General features: G+C 35.2%; 1 protein-coding gene across 2 annotated transcripts in view; it reads right to left on the bottom strand.

Annotated features, from left to right (window-relative positions):
• The window catches only part of LOC128553724 (SCY1-like protein 2), a 42,455-nt gene that overhangs the window by 12,452 nt on the left and 16,730 nt on the right, over positions 1 to 13,273 (bottom strand). The window contains exons 7-11 of one of the 2 annotated variants that reach the window (XM_053534901.1): positions 11,594 to 11,710; positions 10,265 to 10,390; positions 9,221 to 9,397; positions 5,041 to 5,163; positions 1,558 to 1,578 (exon numbers count right to left, since the gene is read on the bottom strand). In XM_053534901.1, coding sequence (XP_053390876.1) covers positions 1,558 to 1,578; positions 5,041 to 5,163; positions 9,221 to 9,397; positions 10,265 to 10,390; positions 11,594 to 11,710 — 564 coding nt within the window. The remainder of the gene's footprint in view (positions 1 to 1,557; positions 1,579 to 5,040; positions 5,164 to 9,220; positions 9,398 to 10,264; positions 10,391 to 11,593; positions 11,711 to 13,273) is intronic. The other variant, XM_053534902.1, reaches the window with a different exon arrangement.

The raw sequence follows: 13,273 nt of genomic DNA, 5'->3' as shown, positions 1-13,273 counted from the left end.
TGGTGAACAAGTGTTGCAAGTTTTAAAGCAATAGCTTTGATAGTTTAAGAGAAAAAGTTGACCTAAACATAAAACTTAACCAAGAAATCTGATATTTTCTAAGTCCAAAAGGGGCCATAAATCTTGCAAAATGCAGGATGGAGTTATATTTCTTGCTGTACAGGGTCAGCTTATGATGGTGAACAAGTGTTGCAAGTTTTAAAGCAATAGCTTTGATAGTTTAGGAGAAAAGCTGACCTAAACATAAAACTTAACCAAGAAAACTGATTTTCTAAGTCCAAAAGGGGCAATAATTCTTGCAAAAAGCAGGATGGAGTTATGTTTCTTGATGTACAGGGTCAGCTTATGATGGTGAACAAGTGTTGAAAGTTTCAAAGCAATAGCTTTGATAGTTTAGGAGAAAAGTTGACCTAAACATAAAACTTAACCAAGAAATCTGATATTTTCTAAGTACATGTACAAAAGGGGCCATAAATCTTGCAAAAAGCAGGATGGAGTTATGTTTCTTGCCGTACAGGGTCAGCTTATGATGGTGAACAAGTGTTGTAAGTTTCAAAGCAATAGCTTTGTTAGTTTAGGAGAAAAGCTGACCTAAACATAAAACTTAACCAGGCAATGCCGACGCCGACACCGATCAAGTGATGACAATAACTAATCATTTTTTTTCAAAAAATCAGATGAGCTAAAAAAGGAATAGTTGCCTTTATAAGCACTGAACTTTCTTCAGAGGTGTTCTTTAAACACAGGTATATCTGTGCTTTTTTTGCATGTCCAATTTTCACTTTCATTTTATTAAACAAGATAAAGATATTTCAAAATACAGTAATTTATACTCTGAATCATTAAAATAAAAGTCCTAACTTTTTTTTTATTTCTTCATTGAATAAATTCACACAAAATAACATTTCTAACAGTCAAATTTCCCTTTTATTTTATCCTAAGTATTTGAAATCTATGATTTAATGCCCAATGAAATGGTGACAGTTTTAAACAAAACCATGAAACTAAATGACTTCACAGTAATCAGTATTATGAACATTTGCCTACTAATGTGGTTTAACGTCGTACAGACACAATTATAGGTCATACACCGACTTTCCATTTTGGTGGAGGAAGACCCCTGGTTGCCCTCCATGCATTATTTCATCACGAGCCGGCACCTGGGTAGAACCACTACCTTCCATAAGCCAACTGGATGGCTTCCTCATATGCGGAATTCAACGCTGCAAGAGAGGCTAGAACAATCTATGGAAAATTCTACTTTAAACATGCTTATTAACATTACTATTGAAATGAAAAAATCACCATATACATTTACTATTCACATCTAAGTAGGCTACACTAAATTAGATTGAAAATCTGTTTAACAAAGGTTGAAAATCTGTTTAACAAAATAACATATTTTAAGCATATCAATATACTGTTAATCAAATATCGTAAGTATAAACACATTATGTGTTAGCATTAAAACAGGTGCTCTGTTAGTTTAAAACACTCTAATGTTATTTTAGTCAAACAGTGTAAGATGTTATTCAGAAATTGCTATTATAACAATACCTGAACAAAAAGAGCATCTGCCTAAAACAGTACAGGTAATCATTTGTCATAACATCTCAAAAATATCTTCTGTGGCTTTAAGTTTGTTGTTTTGTCACACCAACATAATACAGGTCATACAGAGACACTCCTGATTGAAGACCAAGGTGCCCCTTACAGCATTTCTGGTACTGGCAGGCACCTGGATAGAACTGCAGACCTTCTATATGCTAGCTGGCTCCAATTTCATGTAAAACTTTAGTAATTGCTTAGTTAAGTCTGTTATTTCAAATGCTTGTTTTTGCCCTTTATACATCTTCAATGTTGACTTTTTCATCTACTGTGAAATCATTAATATTCGTGGGGGACTAATCCAAACGAACAAAGAAAATTCCCATTCATTTTATAGTCAAAAGTTGAAATCCACGAATTCATATCTCCAAGAAATTGCCATTTTGACCAATACCCGACGAAATTAAATGATTTTACAGTATATCAGAACCGTATATGACTATTTCATATATTAAAATACAACAATTTTAAATTTTACAGAAAAGGAAGTATAGAAATAAAAAATATACTTAAGCAAATACTTAATGTTCGTTATACCGTGCTTTAATAGAAATATAATATTTGTGTGACTTAAATAAGTACTGCAGATAAATACTACTAACCACAGTACATTGTTATAGAAAAAAATCAACATTAAATAACAATAATTTAAGCAATAGTGCAATTTAAAAATAACTAAGTAATTACTTAAGTTTTTTGTGAAACTGGGGCCTGGAGAGCTTTCTAACATGACCTGAGCAGGCTCAAACCCACAGAGGTGAAGGTCAAATTATTCAAAATCAGCAAGCTTAACCACTTGACTATACTAATAGATTCTTGTAGTTTGTGAAAATGCTTTTGTAAAAAAGCGCATGTCTCCCCAAATGCAAAGTCCTATAGGCAAGAAGTCAATAGGGGTCAGGAGCAAAAATCAAAGAGACACTGATGGTTGGCTGCAATAGGGATCATCTACTTGGCATGTCCAGTCATCCCGCTAAATTTCAACACTCTTGGCCTAGTGGTTCTCCAGTCACTGTTCAGGCTCCTGTGACCTTGACCTTTGATCAAGTGACCTCAAAATAAATAGGGGTCATCTACTCTGCATGTCCAATCATCCTATTAAGTTTCAACATTGTAGGTCAAGTGGTTCTCAAGTTATTTCCAAAAAAATGATTTTACATGAACAGGCCACTGTGACCTTGACCTTTAACAGACTGACCCCAAAATCAATAGGGGTCATCTACTCTGCATGTTCAATCATCCTATGAAGTTTCAACATTCTGGGTCAAGTGGTTCTCAAGTTATTGATCAGAACTTGTTATCAATGTTCAGGCCCCTGTGACCTTGACCTTTAACGGAGTGGCCCCAAAAACAATAGGGGTCATTTACTCTGCATGAACAATCATCCTATGAAGTTTCAACATTCTGGGTCGAGAGGTTCTCAAGTTATTGATTGGAAATGGTTTTCCATGTTCAGGCCCTTGTGGCCTTGACCTTTAACAGAGTGACCCTAAAATCGTTAGGGGTCATCTACTCTGCATGACCAATCATCCTATGAAGTTTCATCATTCTGGGTCAAGTGGTTCTCAAGTTACTGACCGGAAATGGTTTTCAATGTTTGGGCCCCTGTGACCTTGACCTTTCACAGAGTGACCCCATAATCGTTAGGGGTCATCTACTCTGCATGACCAATCATCCTATTAAGTTTCAACATTCTGGGTCAAGTGGTTCTCAAGTTATTGACCGGAAATGGTTTTCAATGTTCAGGCCCCTGTGACCTTGACCTTTAATGGAGTGACCCCAAAATCGATAGGGGTCATCTACTTTGCATGTACAATCATCCTATGAAGTTTCAACATTCTGGGTCAAGTGGTTCTCTAGTTATTGATCGGAAATGGTTTTCAATGTTCAGGCCCCTGTGACCTTGACCTTTGACGGAGTGACCCCAAAATCAATAGGGGTCATCTACTCTTCATGACCAATCATCGTATGAAGTTTCAACATTCTGGGTCAAGTGGTTCTCTAGTTATTGATCGGAAATGGTTTTCAATGTTCAGGCCCCTGTGACCTTGACCTTTGACGGAGTGACCCCAAAATCAATAGGGGTCATCTACTCTTCATGACCAATCATCCTATGAAGTTTCAACATTCTGGGTCAAGTGGTTCTCTAGTTATTGATCGGAAATGGTTTTCAATGTTCAGGCCCCTGTGACCTTGACCTTTGACAGAGTGACCCAAAATCAATAGGGGTCATCTACTCTTCATGACCAATCATCCTATGAAGTTTCAACATTCTGGGTCAAGTGGTTCTCTAGTTATTGATCGGAAATGGTTTTCAATGTTCAGGCCCCTGTGACCTTGACCTTTGACGGAGTGACCCCAAAAACAATAGGGGTCGTCTACTCCAGCAGCCCTACAACCCTATGAAGTTTGAAGGTTCTAGGTCAAATGGTTCTCCAGTTATTGCTCGGAAATGAAGTGTGACGTACGGACGGACAGGGCAAAAACAATATGTCTCCTGGGGGAGACATAATTACTTTGCATAATTCTGCCATACTCTATTGACCTGTGAACACAGGAACATTGTGGAAATAAATACTGTAAAACTTGTATACAGTATGTAACAATGAAGCGCGTGACAGCAAAAAAATCTCTATTTATAGACTTAAAACCACCATAGATGATAAAATAGGAAATGAACATTTGTGTACACTATATATAATGAAATACTTAAAATCAGCTCACATAATTTTTTTTAAATTATGCTAAAACCGTTCTGTCATGGGAACACACACTTGTGAACTTCCCAATCTCATCAAGACAAATATTTTAGCATTTCCTATCTCACAAGGATATATATTTGAGAATTACCCTATCTCATGGGGGCACATGTGCATTTCACTTTCTCATGGGGACACATATTTGTGCACTCCCTATCTCATCGAGACAAATATATGAGCATTTCCCTATCTCATGAGAACACAAATTGGAGCATTACCCTATCTCATGGGGGCACATGTGCATCTCCCTTCCTAATGGGACAACAAAATTACGTGTGTATTTTTAATTCTGGTGATAAAGTTAATAGGAAATTTGCTCATTTACTGGGACCTACATTCACAGACTAAAACACTGTAAACCAAACACAATACCAGCTCAGTGAATATTACTGTGACATTGTTTCAATTGACTGGGGAACTATTTTCCTGAATTTGATGTTTCATCAATCCAAGATATCAAATTCCAACAAGGAAAACAAAATTACTTCTGGTTTTTCCTTTAAATTCTTAAATTTTATATCCAAACAAAATAACCGTGTTTTGATGAAATCACTCAATTTTGTAGCAATAATTAAAGTTAGGTGCCCAGTTCAAAATCCCTATACAATAATGATACAAGGAAATATTCAAGCTCCACTGTCAAAAATGAACATTTTTAACTAAACCAACATACCTGTATTTGAGAGTTATCAGACTCCAGTGCCCTATATATCATAGGTAATACATGTGTTTTGATATCATTGGCTGGTGTCTTTTTCAACAGCAAATTCATGTTTTGCATGAATAACAGCAGAATCTGAAATAGACGTCGAAAACCAAAAATTAATATCTACTCTGTAGAGTAAGCCATAATAACATGTATGAGCTGATTGTTTTTGTTTTTGTAAAAGTCAGACTGACATCAAAGTTATGACAGCATTCCAGCTTTAATAGAGACTGTAGTTGGGGTAAGTTTTGTGACACTTGACAAGACAACAGACATATTCATGCTGTTATGAATTCGCAATTCTTGGTTGCATATACTTCTTAGGTTAATCATTCTTAATATTTCAGGTATTTGAATTTTGCATGTTTCGGCAACTGGCAATATTAGCCAAAAATAAAACCATCACATATCCTGTAGACTAGACATTATTCTGTCTACAGTAGTGTGTCTGTTTTGCTGGGATTCATGCCAGTTTTTTTTGACAGTATTTGGTGATACAAATTCAGTGAGCTTCACATGGAGAGTATCATTAACAACACACACTAGATGAGAGATACTTTAGAAGCATCAGACTGATGACAAAAACATTACTGCAACTGGCTTAAATCACAAATATTTTGCTCTAAAATTACTAAGGTGTAACTTCCGAAAACCGAACAACCTCCAGACCAGCCTAAATGTTTGGTATTTGGAAGTTTCCGAAATTCAGAAGTTTGGAAATTTGCAGGCAAAGCAGATGAGGTGCACTATATTTATCTTTTCTTACACCTTTCTTACACATCTTAGGATGAAAGAGATTATTATCCTTTATGATAATTGTACAAGTTTGTATAAAGTAATTAATTAATATATTAATGAATTAATTACAAACATTAAGGATAATCAAGTATGTATAAAAAAATTACCGACATAAGAAATATGAAAACATCTCTTTAATAACAGCATTTAATCAAATATTAGATACATACATTTTACCTTCATTGAAGTTCAAGTCTGTCAATATTTAATAGATGTTTATAATGCATAGTTTACTCGATGTTACTGAATCAATTAAAACATTGATCTTACTTTCATTCAAACATTTAGAAGATTTTTCACACTTAAGGTATTTAATTCATCATGTTTTCATAAACTGAAAACAAGTTAATCACCAATTACTTCTTTACTTTTGCATCAAATGATCATTGTTATTATAATGCGTGTCAAAATAAACATGCGCCGCTAATAGATACACAAAAGAACATGTTGACAACTTGCCATGAATGGTTTTGGATTTACAGGTGACACTTTTAATCCGGCAAATATTTTGCTGTTCGGTTTTCAGAAGTCAATTTAAGTGTTAAAGTATAAACGGTCCTTCAAAAATCGTCCGGTTTTCAGAATTCAGAAGTTCCGGTTTTCAGAAGTTAAAAATATATAGAAATAAGAACAAGAACAAGAGGACCATGATGGTCCTGAATCGCTCACCTCTTCCCACATGATCCAGTTTTGAGTATGACGTCGTTTTTTCTATTATTTGACATAGTGACCTAGTTTTTGAGCTCATGTGACCCAGTTTTGAACTTGACCTAGATATCATCAAGATAAAAATTCTGACCAATTTTCATGAAGATCCATTGAAAAATATGGTCTCTAGAGAGGTCACAAGGTTTTTCTATTATTTGACCTATTGACCTAGTTTTCGAAGGTACGTGACCCTGTTTTGAACTTTACCTAGATATCATCAAGGTGAACATTCTCACTAATTTTCATGAAGATCTCATGAAAAATATGGCCTCTAGAGAGGTCACAAGGTTTTTCTATTTTTATACCTACTGGCCTAGTTTTTGACCGCACGTGACCCAGTTTCGAAACTGACCTAGATATCATCAAGGTGAACATTCAGATCAATTTTCATGAAGATCCATTGAAAAATATGGCCTCTAGAGAGGTCAAAAGATTTTTCTAATTTTAGAACTACTGACCTAGTTTTTGACCGCAGTTGACCCAGTTTCAAACCCGACCTAGATATCCTCAAGATGAACATTTAGACCAACTTCCATACAGATCCCATGAAAAGCATGGCCTCTAGAGAGGTCACAAGGTTTTTTTATTATTTTACCTACTGACCTAGTTTTTTAAGGCACTTGACCCAGTTTCAAACTTGACCTAGATATCATCAAGGTGAACATTCTGACCAATTTTCATGAAGATCCATTCAAGGGTATGGCCTCTAGAGAGGTCACAAGGTTTTTCTATTTTAAGACCTACTGACCTAGTTTTTGATCGCAGTTGACCCAGTTTCAAACTTGACCTAGATATCATCAAGATGATAATTCAGACCAACTTTCATACAGATCCCATGAAAAATATGGCCTCTAGAGAGGTCACAACGTTTTTTCATTATTTGACCTACTGACCTACTTTTTGACGGTACATGACCCACTTTCGAACTTGACCTAGATATCATCAAGATGAACATTCTGACCAACTTTCATAAAGATCCCATGAAAAATATGGCCTCTAGAGAGGTCACAAGGTTTTTCTATTATTTGACCTACTGACCTAGTTTTTGATGGCACGTGACCCACTTTCGAACTTGACCTAGATATCATCAAGATGAACATTCAGACCAACTTTCATACAGATCCCATGAAAAATATGGCCTCTAGAGAGGTCACAATGTTTTTCTATTATTTGACCTACTGACCTAGTTTTTGATGGCACGTGACCCACTTTCGAACTTGACCTAGATATCATCAAGATGAACATTCAGACCAACTTTCATACAGATCCCATGAAAAATATGGCCTCTAGAGAGGTCACAATGTTTTTCTATTATTTGACCTACTGACCTAGTTTTTGACGGCACGTGACCCACTTTCGAACTTGACCTACATATCATCAAGGTGAACATTCTGCCCAATTTCAGGCTGTCTAGCATACCCCGACAAAAAATTAGGGCTAATTTTAGGGCAATTTGTACAGAAAAATAGGGCTAAAATTAGGAATTTGGTACAATTTTAAGGAAATTTTAGGGCTAAATTTAGGAATTTTCAAATCAAAATATGGACTTTAAAGACCATGTAATGTGCTTACCTTTACGTGACTGACATAAAAGTAACTCAGAAATAGTGCTTATTTACAGAAAAGACGTCTCTAGCTTTCCACTGTTTTAAAACTGTGCTAAATTGTTTTTTTCTGAATTAGAAGAACTTTTAAACAACATTTAAAAACATTTTCTCTTTTTCGATCAAAGCAAAAAAGTTAAAAAATTAGGAATCTTTGTGAAAAATAGGGCCTTTTTAGGAATTTCCTTTGATTTTTTTAGAAAAATAGGAATTTTAGCCAAATTGAAAAAAAATAGGAAAAAGTAGGAATTTTAGGGACACTAGACAGCCTGCAATTTTCATGAAGATCTCATGAAATATATGGCCTCTAGAGAGGTCACAAGGTTTTTCTATATTTAGACCTACTGACCTAGTTTTTGACGGCACGTGACCCAGTTTCGAACTTGACCTAGATATCATCAAGATGAACATTCAGACCAACTTTCATACAGATCCCATGAAAAATATGGCCTTTAGAGAGGTCACAAGGTTTTTCTATTATTTGACCTACTGACCTAGTTTTTGATGCCACGTTACCCAGTTTCGAACTTGACCTAGATATCATCAAGATGAACATTCTGACCAATTTTCATGAAGATCTTGGGAAATATATGGTCTCTAGAGAGGTCACAAGGTTTTTCTATTTTTAGACCTACTGACATAGTTTTTGACCGCACGTGACCCAGTTTCGAACTTGGCCTAGATATCATCAAGGGGAACATTATGACCAATTTTCATAAAGATCCCATGAAAAATGTGACCTCTAGAGTGGTCACAAGCAAAAGTTTACGCACGCACGGATGGACTGACGGACGCTGCGCGATCACAAAAGCTCACCTTGTCACTTTGTGACAGGTGAGCTAAAAAACAGAACTTTAAGTTTTGTGCGGTTTTCAAAGGTTTCCGGTTTTCAGAAGGTCCGTATAGGGGGCAGAAAAATTCTCAAAACATGTGGAAATCCTAGGCCTCATTGCACACTTGTAAGACCAGTTTACATATTTTGAGAGTTCTTTTAAATTTCTAAGTTCAGTGTGCCCAATTAGTTAAAGCGTAACTACCTGTATTGGAGATGTTATCTTAAACATAGGTATGAGTTCTGGCAGTATAAATGTAGTATATTCTTTGTCTGAAGCGTGCTCTGCTATCTGAAGAATGTTGGGTAATACAAACGGTATCATGTCTGGATTTACACACTCCTTCAACAATGGAGGTAGTATTCTTTGGAGGTTAACTCTCTGAAAAATACGTAGTTTGGATTAATTTTTCTGTCCAACAGCATATACACATGTGGGATTTTAAATGACTCCATTCTGTTTATAATAAATTCAACAGGAAAAGACAAAACTTTCTTTACATCATGAGAAGTTTTTTCAGCTGAAACATCAACATTTCTTTTTTCTTTACCCATTATAAACAAAGTCAATTTGACCAGAGCACTCTATTCCTGAAATTATGCCAACATGAAATCATTATTACAAGACAATTATTTCACTGTCATGAAATCATCCATGTGATAAAACCTTAATAATCAAGTACATATTAAAATGATTAAAACACACTTTTATTGATAGTCTGACTTCCCTCAAAACTTGATAGTTAAAAATTACATTGGTTATCATCTAGAAACAAAACTTCTGGACAAATAGCAAACATACCAAAACACAAAAGAAAACTGAGGCAATAAAATTATGTCTAGTTCAAAAACAGAGAGATATTATTTGTTTCTTTCAAACAAACAAGATTTTTTTTTGAAGATTTGGCCTGAATTTTTTTTTTATTAAACACTGTTTCCGCTTTGCAACAGTAGACAGTTAAGCTAACAACTGTTTCTGGATTCTGAACTAGTACTGACTTGTTCTCCATAAGTTACTGACAACTTCCCCATATGAATTACTTGAATATATCCTCTTCTATCAAACCATAATTATAGGAGATCATTTGCCTGGCATAAGGGATCCAACTCGCAACCCTCATAGTCACACATTTCATTTACTGAGCTCATCTATCAAGCTTGAAATTCAACACTCAAAGACGCAAATCTTACAATTTATTTACACAGATCCTTTTTTAATAATAAGGTAAATTCAAAACTGATACACTACCTTTGGAAATTTAACAATAATTTTTGGCAGTCCTTTGAAGAATTTAGACTTCTGAAGATTGTCTTGTTGAAACAGGGAATCCATGTACTGTAGAGTCATTGAGCCTACATCTTCAAAGAAACTTATCTGAAACAATAGTGACTTGAATATTATATGAAACATGCCCCCCTGAAAATGCTTATAATATGTAGGTAAAGAGAATTTATATAAACTTCTTCTTCTTTTCGTGCGTGACTACACTATCAGACGAGTAGCCTCGATGAAACTTGTGGTTTGCCGCAGATCCTCAATGCCTCCATACAGTTTCTGGTGGACTGAGGTATCTATCGGCCAAGTCGCAGCTCGCTCCGCAGTCTGATCTTCCTCACCACATAGACAAGTTAGCGATGATGCCAGTCTGTATTTCTTGTACATGTGAGCATTGAGCTTGTTGTGCCCTGAGCAGAGCCTGACCATCATCACTTGTTCAGACCGATCAAGGAGATGAAAAGCATCTTCCTCCATCCTTGGTCTCATTAGTGCCTTGATGATGGTGACTTTCTCCTTGTAACTCGCAGGTTCTGTTGGTTGTTCTGACTTTATTATTTATATAAACAAATCACCAATACAATACACTAGACCAAGGTGCCTAGCAGAACAGATATGCATGCATCTGCTAATGCAATAATAACAGTTTCAATGCTACTTTACTGGTTTTCATCTTGTTACATGTTCAACATTTGCATATATACTGAAATTTCTGTTATCATGTCTCACAAATCAGCAGTGACATTTTAGTCTTTTTAACTGATTAGAACTAAGCAACATATTCTCTCTCTGAAAGTTGACTGTATCGAATGATATTTGATGCATGATTGTGTCTGTCAATAAGAGTGTCGGTGTTTTCATATTTGTGCAGATAAACCATATCCATCCATTCTGACAATATTTTTTTTTTGAATCTAGCAGTCTGAAACACATTGTACTTATCATTTTTATATGTTTTAAATCTGGAATGCAAGATTACATCTTCATTTAGAGAACACATTTTTACTCCATCACATTGTGACATAAATACATAGGTATCTGATGAGACTTCAGATATATTGTAACATATAATGACATTGTACTGAGTTCGACTTAAATGGAAAATACATACACTAAGAAGGAATTTGGACTTGACTTGACTTGACAGTTTTTCTAAATAGCCAGAATTTCAAGTTAAATAAGTTAAAGAAATCAATTTCCAACTGTAGATGCAGCGTATCACTTTATCTCTATACAAAAATTGTTTTTTTACAATACGAAGCCTTTAGACTTTGCAAGAGGGTAAATAATTTCTGTGCTTACCTTTGCCAGCTGGTCTGGATCTGGTCTAACTGTAGGTTCTGTGTTAAACAGAAGCTTTACAATGTCTCGTAACTCAGATGGAATCTTTCCTAGAAGAGATCCTCTCCATTTTCTTAACTGTATATAAAATACAATTGTTGGAAAACAATAAGGAAGTAAGATATAATAATTACAAATTTATTTTCTACTTTTTTACAATCATCACATTATTACATAGAATTTGACACAGCAATTTCTGTTAAACAGCAAACTTTCTTAAGTTCCTGAATGTCTAAATAAAGACAAAAACACAAATCAGACTGAAATAACATTCATATAAAAGAAACTTTATACTGAAGACATTTCTATCAAATTATGACAAATTTTCAGCTGCAGTCCATACAGGACAGTTTTTTACAGTTCACACTAAGAAGTCACTGTTACAGCATTGGCCTCATAGCAGATATGGATAATTAGGACTTTTAGTCTTTTTAGATGTAAATAGTTGTCCCTTGTGGGTGGGCATGTACAGTACACTCGAAACTCGTTATAACGCTACTCGATATACCGCGGTATTCGTTATAACGCGGTAGCTTCTTGGCTCCGGAATTTTCTTGGGTAAAAAAAATTAAATTATTTTTTTTACCCCAGAAAATTCCGAGTCCGCGGATGTTATTTAATTTGATCATAACCAGCGTTAAAACTACATGTACCTGTACATTGTACTTTAACACCTTTGCCATGACAATTTTAACTGTGTCAAAAATCAATAATTGTTTGCTGGCTTACTTGTTTGCGTATCGCCTTTGTTAAAGTTTGAATACATGAAGACATGTGACAATCAGGCAATCAGTACTGTGTCAAAATTAGATTGTTTGCATAACAAGCGTGTAAAATTGGTCAGTCAACTATCTAACCGTTTAAGTTTGCACCAATTAAGCGGATGACATGAACACTTGAGTGAATAAAAAATCAAACAACAGGCCCAGTTTTGTAAATTATAAAATGCAGCCATTTTTCATAATCATCATTCTCAGTTCATCGGAATTTGCGTAAATTCGACCCACTGAAAGCCATATTGAGAATGTTCTCCCTTTTTAATATCGTATATTAACAACGGCCATTTAACATTTTTCTATCTTATTTATCGATTTTCTTCATGTATTCAAAATTAATTTTTTTAAGACTGCGGTTTTTTCTCTTTTAGTTACATAAACCCCAAGTGCAATTGCATTGCGTATGTAATTCTCATGATCGCGCACTCCTCACACAGTGTTATACATGTTTATTTCCGGGATAAACAATTCTAACTTTCTTTTAGAATCAGGACAAAATGAGAAGATGCCACAGCGTTATAATTCTTTTAATGTATTTTTCAGTAGCATTTAAGGTAAATAAATGTCCCGTTTATACGATTCTTATTTCTTATTAACATAAAACGGCGTCCAAAATACATTACCGGTAGGTGGGGTATATTGCATTTACCGCTGATACGATCAACCCGCGTTATAAATCTAACCCTGCTAGATCCGCGGGTCTCGAACCTTGGACCCCGATGACAGCGTTATAACAGGGTTCCAGTGTATTTGAATCAAATCACAAGTATACTCTTTTAGAGTTAGGCAATTACTGAAGATGATGATGATGATGATGATGATGATGAATTAAAGGTAAAACCCATTTCACAGGAATGTAGGAAAA

This window comes from Mercenaria mercenaria, unplaced genomic scaffold (assembly GCF_021730395.1).
Source record: "Mercenaria mercenaria strain notata unplaced genomic scaffold, MADL_Memer_1 contig_4252, whole genome shotgun sequence".
Taxonomy (NCBI): Eukaryota; Metazoa; Mollusca; class Bivalvia; order Venerida; family Veneridae; genus Mercenaria; species Mercenaria mercenaria.
Note: the sequence above shows the minus strand (reverse complement) of the source record. Positions and strands in the feature narration are given on the sequence as shown.